The sequence below is a fragment of the Tachysurus fulvidraco genome, chromosome 8 (assembly GCF_022655615.1).
Source record: "Tachysurus fulvidraco isolate hzauxx_2018 chromosome 8, HZAU_PFXX_2.0, whole genome shotgun sequence".
In the NCBI taxonomy this organism is placed as follows: Eukaryota; Metazoa; Chordata; class Actinopteri; order Siluriformes; family Bagridae; genus Tachysurus; species Tachysurus fulvidraco.
The window spans coordinates 7,587,317-7,607,922 of NC_062525.1; the positions used below are offsets into that span (position 1 = coordinate 7,587,317).

At 41.6% G+C, this 20,606-nt stretch overlaps 2 protein-coding genes across 5 annotated transcripts in view; one reads left to right on the forward strand and one right to left on the reverse strand.

Moving 5' to 3' along the window:
• The window catches only part of dock1 (dedicator of cytokinesis 1), a 261,452-nt gene that overhangs the window by 140,399 nt on the left and 100,447 nt on the right, over positions 1-20,606 (forward strand). The window lies entirely within an intron of this gene.
• insyn2a (inhibitory synaptic factor 2A) overlaps positions 1-20,606 on the reverse strand; it is a 40,296-nt gene that overhangs the window by 18,093 nt on the left and 1,597 nt on the right. The window contains exons 1-3 of one of the 3 annotated variants that reach the window (XM_047817043.1): positions 15,820-16,299; positions 11,631-12,807; positions 6,236-6,307 (exon numbers count right to left, since the gene is read on the reverse strand). In XM_047817043.1, coding sequence (XP_047672999.1) covers positions 6,236-6,307; positions 11,631-12,807; positions 15,820-15,850 — 1,280 coding nt within the window. In that variant the 5' untranslated portion in view covers positions 15,851-16,299. Of the gene's footprint in view, positions 1-6,235; positions 6,308-11,630; positions 14,366-15,819; positions 16,300-20,606 lie in introns of those variants that run through there. The other 2 variants (XM_027132793.2, XM_047817042.1) reach the window with 2 other exon arrangements.

The following is a 20,606-nucleotide window of genomic DNA, read 5'->3' on the forward strand; positions in this document are numbered from 1 at the left end:
GTGTTAAGTTAATCCTGCAAATAGAACTTTCTTAGAAGCCAAATGAATGCAAACGGAGAGAAAATCTTCTGATGAAACTCCTCTTAGCTCCTCATCGCCCAGGAATCTTTAATCAGAGCAGACGTCTTTCCCCGTCTCTGACATTTGTCTCCTTGTTTGTGTTGCGTCTTGAGCGATTTGAAAGGAGACTCAAATTAGCCACGTTTTCTTCATCCTGCCTTTCTTTTTGCACGTAGATTGAAGTGTTTTAGGAAATGTCTGTTCTTTCTCTCTCTCTCTCTCTCTCTCTCTCTCTCTCTCTCTCTCTCTCTCTCTCTCTCTCTCTCTCTCTCTCTCTCGTTGTGTGTGTGTCAAACACAATAAAAAAAGCATCCTTATATCTATCAGCTTCATTCTGGTATCCATGGTAACCAGGTGGCTCTGTGAAAAGCAGGGTTATCTGTCTTTCTCTCTCTGACACACACACACACACACACACACACACACACACACACACACACAGTTTTTCACTTTGCCAGGTTTCCACAGTGATGTAACACTGGTAGTCTCCTTCCCTCTAACACCGGTCTAATGGAATGGAAGTGTGTGTGTGTGTGTGTGTGTGTGTGTGTGTGTGTGTGTGTGTGTGTGTGTGTGTGTGTGTGTGTGTGTGTGGTTCTGTGCAGTAATGAGCTTTTAATCAGAGTCTTCTCTCTCTCGTATCTCTCAGAAACACAGCCCCATGTTTACATACTGACTATTTAGTCTCAAGCCTAGTAGTTAGGAGTTCAGTTGGGTGATACAGCAAGCTACAAACTTCACATCAATCATCATCCGCCAGTAACGAACTGATCTGATCCGATAGCATCATGCTCAGTGTGAAGCCGGGTTAAGTCTGTGATTATTACCTGCTAAAAGAAACAATGCTTTATAAGGCACAGGAGACGGGTTTGGTGTCGATCGAGCCAGATGAATGTGGACAACACTCAGTGATATGTATTTGCCATAATTCTGATAAGACATTAAGGATACACAATTCAACATCTCACAAAAACTTTTTGTTATGTTTTGTTTATCGCCGCTCCACGGGTTTGGCAGTTGCATGCAGAGATGGCGTTTAGGCGAGCATCGTAGCAGTGGAAATTTATCCTTCAAAAAATTTCTATATAACTGCCATGACTTCTACTGTTTTTAGTCTCGGTGTTGCTAAATTAGCTGCTGAGCACATGGCAGTGTGGCAGCTCAGTGATTAACACATTCACATCTCCAAGCTGCCACTGTTGAGCCTTTGAGCAGGTCCCTTAACCCCTTAACCGTGTAGTTGTATCGCGTCTCATTTGTAAGTCATTTTGGATGTTTGGAAGTCATTTTAACGTCACCTCATGCGTTCAAAGATCACAGATCTCTATTCACAACTTAAGCAAAAAAAAATTTATCTGGTATCGATATAGTTTGAAAAATTAAAAAGGATTTAATTGCCTCAATATGCGCCTGTATGTGGCCAAGTGTTTTAGGGAAATGATCCATTCCTGATGGACGTCTTACCACCCTGAATCTGGTTATCTCTCTTAAACTGCACATCCTAAACCACTTATCACTTTTGAGTCAAGTTATTTCCTAAAGAAAAGACTTGAATCATTTCATTTAGAAAAACATACTGACTGTACAAAAGCGCCGACACCGGAGACCCCCCAAACAAACTCTAATTATCTCATTACAGCAAATTTACCATCTCCACTGCTGTGTGTTTGTGTTTAAATAATCACCTTCATTAATAATAGCCTTTGATTATACAAGTTGTCCAACCTACAAGTTTCCGTATATTACACATTGCTCCTTGAGCTGCTGTTATTAGAAATGAAGCAGCACCTTCCGATCAATAGAGCTGAACATTTTACAGCACTGTGGTTAAAGTGGCAGTTATGGCGGCTTCGTCATCATCGTCATCGTCGCATTAGCATACAGTCTCCTCCTAATAATTCACAACACGAAGAGCATTTCCACAAATGCTCCATGGCTCAGGGCTGGATGAATTAAAAAAAAAAAAAAAAAAAAAAAACCTCTGACTTCCTCCAACATGGCTGTAGGCATCCTTTGTGCTACATCCCTGAGGACTGCTAGATTAGGGGAAATGAAATGGGAAGATGAAAAGAATGGAGCTGTTCTCATCATTCTCTTCTTCCTCCTCCTCTTACACATCTCCTGCCTTTTAATATTCTGTTCTTCAGTCATGAGATAATGCACACCACATTCATACAGTTAAGTCCTGGTGGGCTGGAGAGATGAGATGAGGAAGCTGAAGATGGATAATGAGAGGGGAATACAGAGGTGTGTGTGTGTGTGTGTGTGTAGATTTGTCTTTTTTTTTTTTTTGTGGTTTTTGTTTTAAATATCTTAATTACACATACACACGTGATGGGATGTACAGTTAATCCTGCTGCAGCTCTGACAGGCAACACACACACACACACACACACACACACACACACACACACACACACACACACACACACACACACACACAGGCACTTTCTCTCTATTTCTCTTTTCTTTCTAAGAGGACATAAAAGTTTTGTTTCTTCCATATTTCTGTACTTTCTGAGTGACAGTTATAAATCATATAATATAGTTTCCTTGCATTTCTTTTTAAACTTGCATGCACACACACACATACTCAGGGCCTCACACACTCTTACACGGAGTGCCGTCACGGTGCTGTACATAATTAGATAGCGCTTAATCCACTTTCTCTTCGAACAGAGCAGCTAAATTTGATTCTGGCTTTCTCACTGAAATTCAGCAGTCCTCGCCTATTTAGAGGATCACTGCATTCAGTGTGCGCTGTTCAAAAAGACCGCTGCCTCTCCACTCCATCGCATCCTGCATTGATTCTGCGCTGCAGACTGAATTTGTGCTGCACACCTTTATGAAGCTCTTCCAAACGCTGCAAATGGTTTTATCCTGTTACCAACACACACACACACACACACACACACACACACACACACACACACACACACACACACACACGAGCATACACACACCGCTGTATTCAGGATAGATTAGATTTGTTGTAGAAATGGTTTTAGCAGTTCTCTCTCTCTCTTGCTCTCCTCCTGTCTGTTATTTCTTTATTCTCTCTGAACATCATCTCTCATTCTTCCACTCGATAGTTATATTGCTGAGATTGTTGTGATGTACAGAATAAAAATGTATCCAATGTTGCTTTAGTTAGCTTACCCCAAAGTTTGTTTTGTTAGCTATGTTGACAAAATTTGGGAATTTAGTTTTGAATTGAATTTTAAATGAGATGGCGTCTGGAAGCCCCTCCTCCCGCCTTCAGTGTCACATGCTCTACACTATGGTCACTTTATGTGGCTATAAAGCAAATATTTTGAGTTCAATAATGTGAAATAAAATATTTAACGTTAGTTAATTGTTTATTACGGATGGCACTGATATATTTTTTCCAAAACACTCACATATCTCTTTGGCGTTTTGTTGCCCAAAACATGTGGCAGAAATGTATGTTGGTTTATTTATTTATTTATTTATTTAATACTGGTTCCTGGAATGAAATGGGTGTAATCTACACCTTACAACTCGACAACAAGTAATGCTAAAAATATCTTGTCGTCTTCATCCGGATACTGTGCTTTCTTTCTGTCTCTCTCTTTCCATCGGTCTTTCTGTCTTCCTTTTATTCTGTCGTTCTTTCTTTCGTTCATTCTCTTTTTTTTGTTCGTTTGTTCTTTTGTTCTGTCTTTCGTTCTTTCATTTATTAAGAGAAAAACAAACTAGTTCATAAACAGCCAAAGTATTATTGTCTATAGATACATAAAGAGCTCAATATATTAATAGTATTAATGTAACTGGGCCCCTGGCTATCACACCAGAGCTTTATTTGCATGTCATTTGCATACTCAACTGTGATTGGCCCAATGCCTCTGTCTATAGCAGTAATGTGCCTGTAGTTTCTGAAGTTTGGTTTATAAAATATCTGAAAAAATGTCATCAATATTTTCAGCATTTAAGTTTGAGTTGAACTGGTACAATACCTCAGCGTGTCGCAAGTTTATAAAGATTATTAGTTTAGAAAAGTTTAAAAATGTATAATAAAAAAAAGAAGAAATTTACACCTTCTGAGTGAAACCTCAGTCTTTTATTTTAATACAAAAAGCATTAAAACCAGTAAAATGAAACCTAATTAATTCAGTTAGTTCAGTGAGAAGCAGAGTTTATCCTGATCATGATCATGCAACTCATTGTCCTGGAATTAACAACAAGTAATGGTTGAATTTATGTTAGTCTGAAGCTCAAAGCAAAGTAACAGGGAAGACCAAACACTCCAATCTCATAAACTCTAAACCTCCACTATAGTTTCCTCTAAACCTTTAAGAATGGCTGGACTTAACTTCCTTATATTTTTCCCCCACTAGATTGTTTAACAATAAACAAAAGAACTGACAAACGGCACAAGATTACAACTATTAACATGTACACCGAGTAAACAGCAGCAGCTCTAAGGCGATATTTCTGCAATTGCTCATTGAGACTTTAATGTTTTATTCAGCATTTTATTCAGTGTTGATCAGGATTTCGGGATTTTCAGACAAAAGCAATCAGACAGAGGCACTTGGTATTCCTCTCACACCTCACCTGCAAACACAACGGGGCAAACACCTTTCTGTGACCGTGTCTGGCTTTATCAGAGCATGTGTATGTGCAAAAAAAAAGAGCCATTTTGCGTTTTTGTTGCATGGATAAAATGACAAACATGTACCCGGGTTTTGTCGTTTGTGCAGAATCATACAGCATTCGGAGCGATTGTCGCATGCTGGAAATATTTGTGGTTTCTGCAGAATTTAAAAAAAGGCAACAAGCAGAAAATAATTGCTGCTTTCTGCTGAAAAACCTGTAAAACTCTTTTTTTTTTTTTTTTATTCATGGGGTTTTATTGATGTTTTCATACTGCATTCTGTAGATGTCTTTTCTCTTTGCTTGCCATAGTTTAGACGAAAGAGGAAGAAGAAGAAAAAAAGAATAAATTAAGTTATTAGGCTTACTGGATTTTAGAAACCCTGCAAATCGGAGCTGATGGATACAGTCAGTTCAAGAACTATTGGCACCCCTGGTTGCTTAAAGCTGATTATTTAGAAGGAAGATTTCTTTCTCTTTAGAGGCTTAATTATTGAAATTATAATAATATCTTTTAAGGAGGAAAAAAGAATACAATTTAAAAAAAAAAATCTATTTATTTGATCACGATGTTGGCTTTGTAGCCCTAGTGATATGGACATAAGCCGAGTTTGTAAATGGTTTACTGTAAGCAAAGCTGTAATATTTGAATGATTTAGCAAAGTGAGATAAATGAGTGATTATTTCACCACCAGTGTAGGTGACACCGATCAGTCACATCAGACGTTTAATTGAGGTAATGGGACACAGACCGCTGTAGAGGCTGCTTATAGATAGAAGTGAGGACTAATTTTTTACTGTAAACTTGTAATGTTTATTGAAGAATAACTTTTTTTTTCCATTAGTCTATATGGAAATATTGATTGAAGATGATTCTAAATGTGTTAATAGGATAAACTAGGTTATTAAGGACGCTTAGCAAAGTTTAGAATGATTAGTTAAATAAAGGAGATTATTATTATTATTATTATTAGACACTGAACGACTACTAGATAAATAGTCTATTAGCTAAAAATAAAGACTTTACCATTGTCATATATTTATCATATTTGTTACATATAATTTAATACATTTAACTTAATTTGACTTCAATTTAATTTAAGTAAAAATTTAAATGTATAAATGTTGCTTTTTGTCAGGTCTAGTATTGATGTTGAAGATAATAATAATAATAGTAATAATAATAATAATAATAATAATAATAATAATTTTTAAACATTTTCTTGTTATTCAGAAAAATGTGAAAGGAAAGGAATTTTTTTCATATCTTAGAGGATGTGAAGAGCATTTTGTGCGACTCTAAGTTGCTACGCATAAACATACAGTCCAGGACCAGATTTCAACTGCTGATGCTGCAGCTTATTTCCTCCCTCACAGACAACACACTAAGACTAAATTGTCCTGCTTGGAGCCATGAGCTTACAGATATCATTACCTTCTACAGGTTCATTTCAGAAACAGCAATCTCACTGCTTAGAACTTACTCTTAGGTCTCTTTCACACATAAAAAAAGTGTAAACTGCAGCACTTCTCTGGTAAAGGAGGGAGAGAAGCCAACCTGTAAATAATGCATGCGCTGTTCCGGCATGTGTCGCAGTTGGCCGTGTCCTGCCCGGTCCGATAGGAGAGACTGGAGGAGATAAAGAGAGAGGATGGGTCATTAGGAAGTCCGGATTAGTCACTCCTCCCTCCTAAATCTACACGACATCTGCTTTGCCCTTCGTCATTATAAACGCAAGGTTAACACAAGCGTGCACACACACACACACGCACACACACACACACGGATACTGCGTGTTAGTATTCTGTACAAATACTTCCTGCAGAGGTTGTGCAGGACTGTGTGTGTGTCCTGATAGGTTAGAAAAACTGTAGTGACACACCTATAACCCACCCGCCCACACACACACACACACACACACACACACACACACTCTCTCTCTCTCTCTCTCTTTTGGATCTTCTCCCAGTATGAAGCAGGCAGTAAATAATGGATTTCAGTAAATAATTTTTTGTTCTTGTTCGCCTAAACTAAATCTCTTTCAGGCACATAGATCATTGATTTTACTCAAGCTTCTACAGTTAATCAGCTCCAAACACACTTCTAGTTGCTGCTTTAACCCTTGCTTATACACTCTTAATGGAGCAGCTACACATCAGTATTTATATAGCAGCCCAACATAAATGTGCATAAGTGTGATGTCATGCATTCAGGATGATCATCAAGCAGAATATTCGTATTAAGATTTATACCACAGCACTGTTAAACTCTCAAATCCGATTGGTCAGAAGGTGATGATTAATGTTTCTTAATAGGACCTCTGACAGTAACGCCAGCTGTAATTCAAATGGTTTGTATATGAGACTTTTTTTTATCACTGAATTCGTTCTAACACATTATTGTTTCTATAGTAACAGCTCATTCACAGGGGCCACTGTGGCAAATGCTGTATGAAGTCTAAGGCTTTTCATGGACAATTGAATGTTACTAAAAAATGTATAAAAGAAAGAAAAAATGCATGAATGTTGATATGGTGACATTTTCTGTAAGGTGACTGAACGTTTATGGAAGGAGTCTCCAGTGTCAGCGAGTTACAGCATAGGAAAGTCTGTAGAGGATGATTTTAGTTTGTTTATGCATTTTTATATTTATTCTCAAGGTAGTGTTTAAAATAAAAAGGAGAGGTTTGTGAAGGAATCACAGTTTGTAGCTTTCACACTTTAAATGTAATTAGAAATGGATAAAAATTGCAATAGTGTCGGCAAATCTCTGTGGTGCAAGAGGAATACATCCAAACAATCATTCTGATATTTAAAATCGTCTTAACGATTATCTTCTGGATACTAAGATTAACTCTGTCTGTGCCAGGCCACATCACAGCACCCTGATTATTGTCCTGTAACAGCATGCCCCCAAGTGTGTTATTCATTACTTATTATGGTGACATTTATTCTACTGAGTAGACACTGTTATTCAGATTGACTAAGACCAGGACAGTGAGTGGAAATGACCGGAGGAACAAGACCCCCAGTGTCAGTCCAAACTAGATGACCTTTCTACTGATGCTGAACTGCTTCTAATTACCTTTACTTGTAAGAGACGGATTATATTTAGTAAGGAGGAAACAAGTAGGTGCTTATTTACAGGTCAGAGAGCATTCTCAGCTCATTAGTGTGTTGAGGAATACTGAAGAATAAACTGCAAGATGCTAAATCTCACATGTCCCTGTTACTGGCGTGGTACCATTGTCTTATAGTGTAATAATAATAATAAAGGATGTTTAGTCCATAGATGGACCATAATTGACTTTTAGAGTAAACCTGTGTACCAAAGCTGTATCACTCCAACGATACACAAAGGTTTGGTTTAACATTTTCTTTTTCTGAAAGTCATTTTGGGTTAACAGATTATTGAACTCCAAGTGTACATGCACTTATGTTTACATTACCATTTCCAGCATTTGGCAGATGCCCTTATCCAGAGTGACTTAGATTTTCACTTTTATTTTTTTTTATACAACTTAGCAATTGAGGGTTAAGGGCCTTGCTAAGGGGCCCAAAAGTGGCAACTTGGTGGACCTGGGTTTAAACTCTCAACCTTCCGATCGGTAGCCCAACATCTTAACCACAAGGCTACCAAACGCCCCACTTCTCAAAAGCTGAACTGATCAACCCCACTAATCACAGATTAATGGCTGATCTTTCTCTAATCTCTTAAATTTGTTGGCAAAGTGATTGCACAAAGACGGGGAAATTGTACCTCGTCTTAATTAATTTCCTTGCTCTTAATTTGATTGGTAGTAAAATGTGCTTGCATAATTTTATAGAATTAAACTTCATGGTAATATGACTAGCATTCTGTCTTCACATGTTTTCACCTCTTTATTTTACACTAACAAATTTCATTTGCTTAGGTTTGGTAAGAGCGATTAGTGCCAATCCTGCAGACGTGTGTGTGTGTGTGTGTGTGCGCGTGCATGTGTGTGTTTGTGCATGTGCTAAAAAGCTATCCTAGCAGAGATAGTGACCTTTTGACCTTCAAACCAATGAAATGAGGTGAGGAGCCTGATCTTGTGTATGTAAGGGTATGATAGAAGAATTGATTTTACTAACAAGACATCCACGCTCTTCTCTTTTATCTGTTCATTCCTCCCTCACTCTCCCTAAATCAGGCTCACTAAGTGACAGTAATACTATCCGGCTCGTTTTTTCTGGCTGTCAGACGCGGGCCAACTTCACCATTAACAGCTTAGTCCACCTGCACTACTACTTTGCATCCTGCCAACACTGTTGAGTTTTAAACTCAAGCTCAGAGTGAAAGAGGCGGCCATGTTGGCTAAGGAGTGTGAGTGATGTGGCCGATTGCTGATGCATGGGGTTTTTCTGAGGCAGGTTTGCAGTAGCTAATGGAGACAGTGATGTATAGCATTGCCAGAGGAGCCCAGGGGAGGGCCTCAGTGCCAGTCTGGCACATGGAGGGAGGAGAAAGACAGTGCTAATTGTACTGACAGAATGACATGACTTTGCACGGGATGTCTTTGGAGTGCGTTATCTTCATCCTTCAGCATGTAGGCACGTAGAGGAACACCTCCTATAGGCTCATCCATCTGTATTTCCAGCAGAGAATCTCATTTGCACTTCTGTGGGAGAATAGCACTGTGTACTATATCATTCCCCATATTCAATTATCCTGATTCAGCTAATTATCAAGCCCTTCATAAGTTTAATGATACTACAGTGAATAAGGTGGCACTCAGTCACAGAGCTGCTTGTATTAGTACTCATTGTTTCATTTAGGTGAATGGTGCTCTGCTGAATTGTTGCCATGGTTGTCTCGGTTCACTTTCTGGAAAGATCTGCTGAAATGGACTTGACTTTAATACAGTTCCAATCAGTGATTTATCCATTTTAACACAAACGATCCTTATTGACATACGGTGTGATCAATCAAACGGTAAACATCGATCGATCACTATCGAACGCGTTTTGAACTTTTTTTTTGCGTCTTTCATTCAGTACCATATTAAAGCAAATGCCTCATCATACAAAAGAGCACGAGTAAAGTAGCAGGTGTAATTTTGAGCATTTTTGTAATTGAGACTCATAGCCCAAGGCCATCTCCTGCTTGCTCAACTACTGACATTTTACCAGCTATAGAATGAGACCAATGCTCCATGTCTGTGCTAGAATGATTATTTCTGCCCCGCCTGCAAATAAATAAAATTTGCCCACGGTTCTAGCAAGAAGACGGAATACATGCACTGACCTCCGAGTATATTATCAATACTATACAAATGGAACCACATTGCAGCTCAAGTGATTACTGATGAACAGCATGACTGACAATTTAACATTCTATTCTTCAGCATCTACACAAAAGGCACTGTCATGGACGATGATTACACGCAAAATGACTTGCAACTTTTGACGACTTTTACTTGTTTATTCATTGTTTGTAATTGCTCAAGTGCCGTCAGCAGTAGCGTTAGCCAAGCGGCTGCTATGACATTTGGGCATGACCTTTACATCCCCTAAGAATACGCTTCAGAACCCTTTTTTCTGTTTTTATAGCTTTTACATCTTGAAAACATTTCACCGTCGGAAGTTATAGTGCAATCGTGTTCTATTTTTAATTAGTGCTCGATAGGAACTTTGTAGAAACCTCGGAAATGTTAACGCTCAGGAGAAATGTTTTTGTTGCTTTGCATATGTAGCTGCTCAGTAGAGATTTACATTTCCCTCGTTGGATCACTGCAGCATTATACAACAGAGCTAATGAGAGTTAACAGACTTGATGGAAGAACTGATGTCTACACAAGTCCCTGCTTCTTGTTTATAGGCTAGCAGAATTTTAATTTCTGCCTGTTTCCTGTTATATTTCTAGAGGTCAGATTGTCTTTTGGGCACATAAAGGAAAAAGTGTTTAATCTCTCACTCGGTTGTCGGCCAGTGTACGATTGTTCACTCTAATCCCTGCAGCTTTAAAACATATGCTTGTGTGTCTGTCTATGTGGGTGGCCCTTGCTACCTGGCTTTACACTCACATAACCTCACACACACTCAAATGATAGATGCTATCTTTTAATAGCACCTCTCTTCTCTAAAGTAGTGCAAGCAGCCCTTGAAAAGAGCTAATTTCTCTCTTAATACCCTACCATCCTGCACTCCTTGTCTGTGATCACTTAATTGCTACGTCATGCCCGGTTGGCATCCTGCATGCTAAATATGCCGTAGCATATTTTACTTATGTCACTGAGGGCAAATCAGGCATTTTCACCCACCACTTGCTCAATCTTCTGATTGTAGCGATAAGGAGATTAGGCCATTATACATGCAAATAAGCATGATTTCAACTTATGAAGATTGTGGAGACAGACAGACAGCGATTTATTTATTTATTTATTTTTGCATTTTTATTACTCGGATGAACACGAGTAAGCGGCTGATTAATATGCCACTGGTGTATTTTAAACGCAATTTTAAAGCCCAATTTGCTAAGGTGAGTAGCGATGACATTTTTATTCTTTTAACGGAGATTAGTTTGCTTATATATTTCCTGCATTAGCACCATTTTTTTTTTTTTTTTTTTCCCTTTCTTTCTTTCAGTCTCACAGTCAGGTAAGTCTCTCACTGCAATTCCCCTGCGCATCACCGGGAACAGTGTGACTAACCTTTGGATGAAAAGTTTGCAACTTTTTTGTCTTTGGTTTAGTTTGGACCTAAACAGATTTGATGTGGTCCAATCTGATTGTGAGATTGCAGTTTTGATGGTTGTGAACCCACAGCCTGCGGAGCCACAAGTAATATCATCACACGTGGGCCCTGTTCTTACTCCCATCTTGGAAAGAATGACATGAAATTTCTGCAGCAATACATTGGCCAATAAAAGTAAAAACTGTGAAATGATTTTCCCTAAAGTACTTTGCTGTAGAATGTACTTATCTATCTCTTACCCTTCTCTGTGAGCCTCTCCTTTCTCCAGCTCCTGAATGACTCCCAGCAGGACTTTGATGGTTTCCTGACTGGAGCTGATCATGTTCTCCATGGCTTGCAGCTGTTCTTTTACATCCTTATCCTGATTCACAGGCACTATCTGCTTGCATGCCTCTCGATCCACCTGTAGATTCCCTGTTCTTGTCCCAGGCTCACATTTGGATGGTAAAGCGGTAGTTGGGGCAGCAGCAACCGATGGCACTGCTGCTTCCTCCATTGCCTGTATGGGCCGAGCAGAGATCATTCCAGCATGACACTGCACTTGTGTGGTACAGCTAGTCCTCGGCAGTGTCTGCGATTGCAGGCCATTTAGCTGCAAAACCTTTTTGCGTTTACTGCGTGCTGTCGGACTCTCCAGACACTCCACCTGTGTTAAGGAGTTCCAGGCTATGGGGCTTGTCACTTTGGAGCTAGAGTTTGGCAGTGTACTGCCATCTCTGTCCTCAGAATTTATTATTTGATATTTTCCTGAGCGGTCCAGTGACTCTGAATCCCTTTGGAAGCTCTTTCGATGTTTGCTCTTCACCGTACAGATCTGGTAATTTGATTGGTCCTCTGAGGGACAGGGCAACAGTATCCTGTCTGTACACTCTGCAGCATGTGAGTGATGCTCTATGGTGGCTATGCACTCATTCGTGTGCATCAAAGCTTTGGTCTTTTGTACGGTGTGAGACGACCTCTCTTCCCTTTCCCCCTCAGCCGCTTTCGCCCTCTTAACATCAATAACAAATCCATTATCCTGGTCCTTATAGCTCTCTGCTGTAGCTGCATGTTTCACGCTTTGACCCTTTTTTCTCTCCATTGGGAAAGTCTGGTAGCGCTTCCTTAGGTCCGGAGAGGTCTGGACTCCAGTGCTTTTAGTCACATTGGGTATGGATCTTCGAGCCGGAACCGTCATGTACTTGCGGTACGCCACTTTGTACGCGACAGGTTTTGCTCCCCGTGCAGCAGCCGCCTGCTCGCTCTGGGCCTCACAGATGTCCTTGAAGCGTACCTGCAAGGCTTTGTTACGCTTGCGCACCTGCCGACTCCCATCCGGCGGTCCTTTTACCTCCAGGGCCATAGAGGGTGGCACCTCAGAGTCCGATTCAGAGTTGGTGAGCATGCATTTACCAACCTCTTTGCTCACCATGGTTCCTGCCAAAGAAAAACACAAAACAGGTTTAAATTCTGGGGGGAGTTGAAAAAATGAACACATTCTCTCAGATAGCAGCTCAGTTTCCTTTCCGCTTGAGTTCTTCTCTCATCCCCCCTTTCTATTCCATTCATCTGCAATCGCTTTCCTTGATATTAATGTAGGCAAGGAGTGTTGTCTTAGCCTGAGTCTTAGCCATCGATTCTTAATGGGGTCCCTTAATCTTCCTCCCCAATGAAGCCCTCACATATTTAGAGAATAATGAGATGTCCTCCTGAAACTAAACACGAGAGAGACGAGTTGCTCAGAGATAAAGCGTTTTCGCCATGACCTATTTTTCCTGTGTTAATCTCATTCGGATTAAATATCAGTTAAATATCCCCGCTATGACCAAGAATGTAAATGATAAATGGGAGAAATAAAAGGGATATTGTACTGCCTGGGATTGCACAAAAAGTTGAAGCAGTTACTATTCTCTTGAAGACAAGTTCTTCACACTCTTTGGTGCATTAGAGAAAGATTCTGTCTTTTAACTTTTACTCACTCATTCACTGAAGGCTGGGAAGAAAGGATAGAGGGTTAAATGGATGTGGGGAAATAGGAAAAGACAAGGCCTTTGTGTCTTCAGGCCTCTTCTTTATGAGATCAGTCTCATCTAGTGATATCATTAACAGCTTGTAGCTCAAAGCCCAGACAGGCAGGAGCCAGACACGTACACAAAACCATCTTCTGGCCTGTCCGAGGGACCAAAAATATGTTGACGCAAGATGAACCAAGATCAATTTTAACATGAAATGAAATTTTGCATTCATTTTGTTTGAATCGCTTTAAACTTTTTTCTTTTTTTTTTCCTTTTTTTTTATTTACTCTCATCCTCATTCCAACAAATTCATTTTAAAGTCATGCAGTGTCTGCTAATGAGCTGTAGCCAGGTGTGGAAGAGCAGGGAACACACTAAAATATGCAAAACACGGGTACTTCAGGGGCATGAATGTAAAACACGACTCCTGAACAAGTGGCACATATTTGTGCAAGTAGTGAAAGTACTTTCCTAGAGTGGTCATCGTTAAGCCAGCGGTTATTGCCTTTTCCATTAATGCAAGAACACCAAGCCTTCAAGCAGCAGCAAGCTGAAAATGCTGCCTGGCTTTACTTAATTATTTATTTAGTTATCATTTATGAAATTATTATGGCGCATAAATGGAATCGAATATGGTCTGGTAAGTGGAGGCATTAGATTAATCTTGCTTAGCTCTGTGGGTGGGAATGATTTCTAGATGGTCCCACTCTTTTTGGACTAATTTCCTGCACAGTCTGCAGTTGTTTTAATCTATCTAGACTTCATTTGGGCTTGTAGTTTTCCAGGAAAGTCCTACATGGAAAAAGTGGTTAGGTTTTTTTTTTTGTTTTTTTTTTGGGTGTTTGATTAGCCATTTCGTGAAACAGCTTAATATCAGGTGCGATAAAGTTACTTGTGAAAGGATGCAGGGTTATAAGGATGCCATCAGCAAAACAGTCGCAGTAACATTTCATTCATTCATTTTCTACCACTTATCCGAACTACCTCGGGTCACGGGGAGCCTGTGCCTATCTCGGGCGTCATCGGGCATCAACGCAGGATAGACCCTGGACGGAGTGCCAACCCATCGCAGGGCACACACACACTCATTCACTCACACAAACACACACACACACTACGGACAATTTTCCAGAGATACCAATCAACCTACCATGCATGTCTTTGGACCGGGGGAGGAAACCGGAGTACCCGGAGGAAACCCCCGAGGCACGGGGAGAACATGCAAACTCCACACACACAAGGTGGAGGCAGGAATGATTGAGACCAAAAATAACATTAAATATATTTGGTCCTGGCCTTTGCATTAACTAATTGATTACAAGCGCATTGCACAAATTACTAGGCTATGTTTTCTTGTCAGATGTGGAAGACACACAAACTAAACACACTTAATATTTGTTTTATGTAAAATCTTCCACGAAAAAAAGACTATATATAAGCAAACCTAATTCTTAAGACTGACATGAGTTCGAGATTCCCAAGACTGAGTGACCGGGTTCTTAACTACAGAAACATCTTGAGACCATACTTAAGTCTAAGATCTTACTTTTTGAAAGTATTACTGTGTTTGTGACAAACACTCGCATGTAAATTCAAACGATATGTTTCCGCTCAGCCGTACACAGCAATGCTAGCTCCACTCCAAAGACTCCAAAAATCTTACAGCTTTAACTTTAATCTCTGGTTTGGTTAAAAACTACAAATATACAGTTCCTGGTTTTTTTTTTTTTGGTGCCTAAAGTGCTTTTGTTTTCCTCTTTGCGGCGCTTTCTCGGCTCAGATCCCCGCTTTTAGGCGCAAGAAAGACATTTCCGTTTATCTACCTGATAGTGGTAAGTAAATCCACCTGCCTTTTTCTTTCCTAACACACTCAACGTGACGCCAAATCCATCGCCTGTCGAGTCAAAGATTCATACTACATGCAAATCTCACCCACCCACCCCCTTTACTTTCACCTCCGTTCTTAATTTATCTATCTCCTTCTGCCAGATAAGCGAACTGGCTCAGAAAGCAGATCATTTCTGAGCTAAGCATTCAAAGTAAAAAAAACCCCTCTGACACACTTCCCACTGCTGTCTCATCCGCTTCCTATCCTATTTCATATTCACATCTTGCTCTCTCCTATAAATTGCTCACCCAAAAAGATCGCTTGCTACAATTCTTTAAATGGAAACAATAGGCAGCTTCTACCATAGATTGAATCGCCTTCATCATTAATGTTGGAGAGCTTGTATTTTATTGCTCTTTTATATATCCTGTCTCTCTCCTCACTAGAGTTCACAGAGACTGACTATAGATCAGATCTGAGTGGTGGATCATAGCCAGTGGAGTGGACTCTAAACCAGATGAGTTTCCTCTGATGTAGGATGAGACACTTACTCAAGGTTACCAGTTTATGATGATCAGTACATAAAGCAGCCTGAGAAGATCCTACCGTATGTATATTCAGTCCCCTCCGAATCCATCGGAGCGACGGCCTCCTCCTACCTCCCGCACTCACCCCCTCGGTTTGAGATGAAAAATATGAGAAATATGAAAATTCCAGGTTTCATTTCTTGCTATTAATATGTAAATGTGTTAAATGGCACAGAGCACAGCACATTTTGAAGCAGACCACCCGATTTTTGATTGAGCAAAAATAATTGGACCATGTGAATGAAAGGTCCTTCTAGTTACCCTGGGTTTCTGTTTAACCTGTGAAATCTGCATTTTGGTTAAAAAAGGATAAGTTAACATAAACCACAGACCACCGGCTATGGGAGAAAAGCAGGGCATTTTGAAACAGGGAAAATCAGTCAAAGGTATTGCTGCGTAAATATCATCAAATTCATTCATTCATTCATTCATTCATTCATTCATTTTCTACCGCTTATCCGAACTTCTCGGGTCACGGGGAGCCTGTGCCTATCTCAGGCGTCATCGGGCATCAAGGCAGGATACACCCTGGACGGAGTGCCAACCCATCACAGGGTACACACACTCATTCACCCACACATTCACACACTACAGGCAATTTTCCAGAGATGCCAATCAACCTACCATGCATGTCTTTTGACCGGGGGAGGAAACCGGAGTACCCGGAGGAAACCCCCGAGGCACGGGGAGAACATGCAAACTCCACACACACAAGGCGGAGGCGGGAATCGAACCCCCAACCCTGGAGGTGTGAGGCGAACGTGCTGACCACTAAGCCACCGTGCCCCCCCACTGCACACATCTGTCGTGGAAAAGCCCTTATACTAAAACCTTTTTCTTTCTTAAGCCTCATTTTCATTGAGTAAGTCATCCTGCAACGTTGCTTCTGAAAAATGAAAGTAAAGGCTGAGTGCTGGACATCGTAGCACCATCACTAATCCGGCTTTAGCTCTGGCCTTTGCTGTGTTTATCTATTTCAATCTGCTGGTTCTCTTCTTTAACTCTGATTAGTCTGGCTTTCAAGATGCCGTGCAGGCTAATAATGTGAATATCGTTTTAAGAAGTGATGGATGAGTGGATGGCTTTGATGTTTGTTTGCATTTATGTTTGTGCAATATTAAAGCCAGAGAAAGAAAGCAGATTTTAAATTATTTACAGAATGCTGTAGGGAGGCCAGTTATGTTTGTGGATATGCGCGGATGTGGGTGTTGGACAGAGTGATTGCTTTGGCCATCAGCGGAGCGTTTTCTCAGGCATTAGCATGTCAGTTAATCACTTCCTAATGCTGGAAGGAAGGTGCCTGGGTGCTTAAGCATTCTCGGCCTTCACTGATTGACACATTACAGACTGGACGCTTGAGAGAGGTTTTACTGGTTACTTGAAATTGACCATTTGTTCCTGCGCTTTCTCTGCATTAAAGCTAATCTCTCAGTGACGTTTCTGCATTTCTTTTGAGATGGAATTTTTTCGTGTTGAGTGTGATATGGTCCTGTATAGACTATATCACACTAGAGCATCGTGCTTGATTAGAGATGTTTCCAAACACATCGTGTGCCTCTTATTTGGTGCATGTATTAGGCGTTGTAGGTTGGGAACAGAATGCTGGGAAAGATCAAGGGAAGGTTAATAGATTGTGTGCGTGTGTGTGTGTGTGTGTGTGTGTGTGTGTGTGTGTGTGTGTGTGTGTGTGTGTGTGTGTGTGTGTGTGTGTGTGTGTGTGTGTGTGTGTGTGTGTGTGTGTGTGTGTGTGTGTGTGTGTGTGTGTGTGTGTGTGTGTGTGTGTGTATGCACGCATCGCATTGGTTAGACTTTGCATGATCTGCCTGAGGTTCAGTGCTGAATGTTAAAGCATGTCACATGGCCAGGGGCAGTATGCAATGTCGTCTTTTTTTGAGTCATTGCAGAATAGAAATGAAACACACCAGGGAGCTGTATGTGCTCTTATAGCATACACACACACACGAGCGCACGAGGTGGGAAACATTATTTCAGCTGAAATATCATGCTGGGCTTTTTCTCAGGGTTTGAACAGCAATTTTTCATAATAAATCAGCTGGAAAAACGGTCATAACGGATCAGCTAGGGAGTTATCATGTCTCCTTGCTTAACCATTCCCCATCTGTCAGAGTGAGGGAGGTGTGGTAGACCGTCACACTCGCACTGTACCGGGGACGCGCCTCCACCACTTTTTTCATTACTCTGAAATATCTCTGCTTTTTTTTTTTTTTTTTTTTTTTTTACTGTGGATATCCCTGTCAGTCTTGCTCGTCTCTTTCTGTTTATCTGAATAGGCCTCATTGTTAGTCTCTGCCGGTCTCCCACTGTCTCTGATTCTCAGCTGTGTGGAAGTGAAATGAAATGTGTAGCAGGAGCGGCCCCCTGCAGCGAGCCTACTCCAAAATGCAGCCATTTCATCCTCCTAACGAGGCTGAAGCATAGATGAGCAGAGATAATGAAGATGATGATGATGGTGATAAGTGAGACGTGCGCTAACGAGAGACAGAACAAAGTGGATTGACGGAAGGGGAGAAAGAGAGGTAGAGACGTGCGGTGGTCTTTCGTGTCGAACCGTGTATAGAGAGCCAGGACCCCACTGCAGTGTGTATAAACATGTTTAACAGGAAGCACTGCACTCGTCCGTCTCAGAATAATTTGTTTAATCTGACACACATCCAGGAAGCTAAGTGAGATCTTCAGCTTCACGTGTAAATCTGGTGTAAAGCCTTAGTGATGAGTGCAGGTGATCGGATAGTGGCTCCCTGTGTGTTTGGTTTAGATAGGCACTTAGCTGAAATGAGGATAGTCTGGGATTGATTGGATTGATTGGCTTGTGAGTTGAGATGGAAATATCTCCAGATAAAGACACACTGAGCTCCTGAGTGGCACAAAGCTTTCTCTCAGGCTCAGGACAACATATTAGCATTGATTTTTATTAGTAACACCTCCCCTCACTCCTGTCCCCTCACTCCTGTCCCCTCACTCCTGTCCCCTCACTCCTGTCCCCTCACTCCTTTCCCTATTACTCCCATCCCCTCACTCCTGTCCCCTCACTCCTTTCCCTATTACTCCCATCCCCTCACTCCTTTCCCCTCACTCCTTTCCCTATCACTCCCACCCCCTCATTCCTGTCCCCTCACTCCTGTCCCCTCACTCCCATCCCCTCACTCCCGTCCCCTTACTCCTGTCCCTATTACTCCCATCCCCTCACTCCTGTCCACTCACTCCTGTCCCTATTACTCCCATCCCCTCACTCCTGTCCACTCACTCCTGTCCCTATTACTCCCATCCCCTCACTCCTGTCCACTCACTCCTGTCCCTATTACTCCCATCCCCTCACTCCTGTCCCCTCACTCCTGTCCCTATTACTCCCATCCCCTCACTCCTGTCCCCTCACTCCTGTCCTCTCACTCCCATCTCCTGTCCCCTTACTCCCATCTACCGTCCCCTCACTCCTGTCTTCTCACTCCCATCTACCGTCTTCTCACTCCCATCTACCGTCCCCTCACTTCTATCTCCCGTCCCCTCACTCACATATACCATCCCCTCACTTCCATCTCCCATCCCCTCACTCCCATCTACTGTCCTCTCACTCTCGTTCCCTCACTTCCATATCCCATCCCCTCACTCCCATCTACCGTCCTCTCACTCCCGTCTCCTATCCCCTCACTCCCATCTCCTTTCCCCTCACTTCCACCTCCTGTTTCTTTCCCTTCACTTCCAACTCCTGTCCCCTCTCTCCCATCCCCGTCCTCTCATTCCCATCTCCCGTCGCCTCACTCCCAGCTCCCGCCCCGTCAGCTCGCTCCCATCCCCTCACTCTTATCGCCCGTTCCCATCACCTCATTCCTGTCTTCTCACTTCTATCTCCCGTCCCCTCACTTCAATCTCCCGTCCCCTTACTCCGGTCCCCTCACTCCCATCTCCCGTCCCTTCACTTCCGTCCTCTCACTCCTATCCTATCATTTCCATCTTCACACACACACACACACACACACACACACACACACTACTTTACACTGGGGCATTTGCAATGCAGTACACTGGATTTAAAGTTAAAGTAACAGGATTAATTATATACTCCCCTTTTTCCCACTTGTGCTTGAAAGGTTTGTCTTCTGAAACACATGAAATCAGCACGTCCTTAAAACCGGATGAACCCGAAAGGCCTGTATTTCATTTCAAATCCAGTGTGCTGCTGTTCCTAGCCGACTCCACACATCCTGTGACTTCATGAATTGATTGGACATCACAGGTACTGCGTGCCACAAATCCTGGCAGACTGTTACCTGATCCATGCCAGATGAAGGGCAGACTTTTATATGCCTTGTGTGTACACATGAACACACACAGACACTGCAGAATGATTAGGTCTCAGGTGTGCTTGGGATCTCTTTAGTATGCTATATACATCTCTGCCTCTGTTTAAAACTGTCAGAGAGCAGGCAGAGAAAAAGGCTCTCAATAAATAATCCCATTACCACATGAAAGCCAACATCTGTCCTGGGTGAACACATCAGTGGTGGGCGATGCCTGTGTGAGTGTGTGTCTGTCTCGCTGCGTGCGTGGGCGTTTGTGAGAGTCTTCAGCGTAGGGGCTGGAGAGGTTTCCTGCTCTTTTCCCACTGATCATAGTTTCACTTCATGTGGGCTGCTTCCTACATGCCACAAAGTGCCGTGCTCTCTCCCGTGAAACAATGTGTATGTAATATACAACTAGCTCATTCTTTTTTTTCTTCTTTTCTTTTAAAAAAAAAACAAAACACAAAAAACGCTTTCTGCTATTCTGATTTTTTTTTTTCCCCCTTCT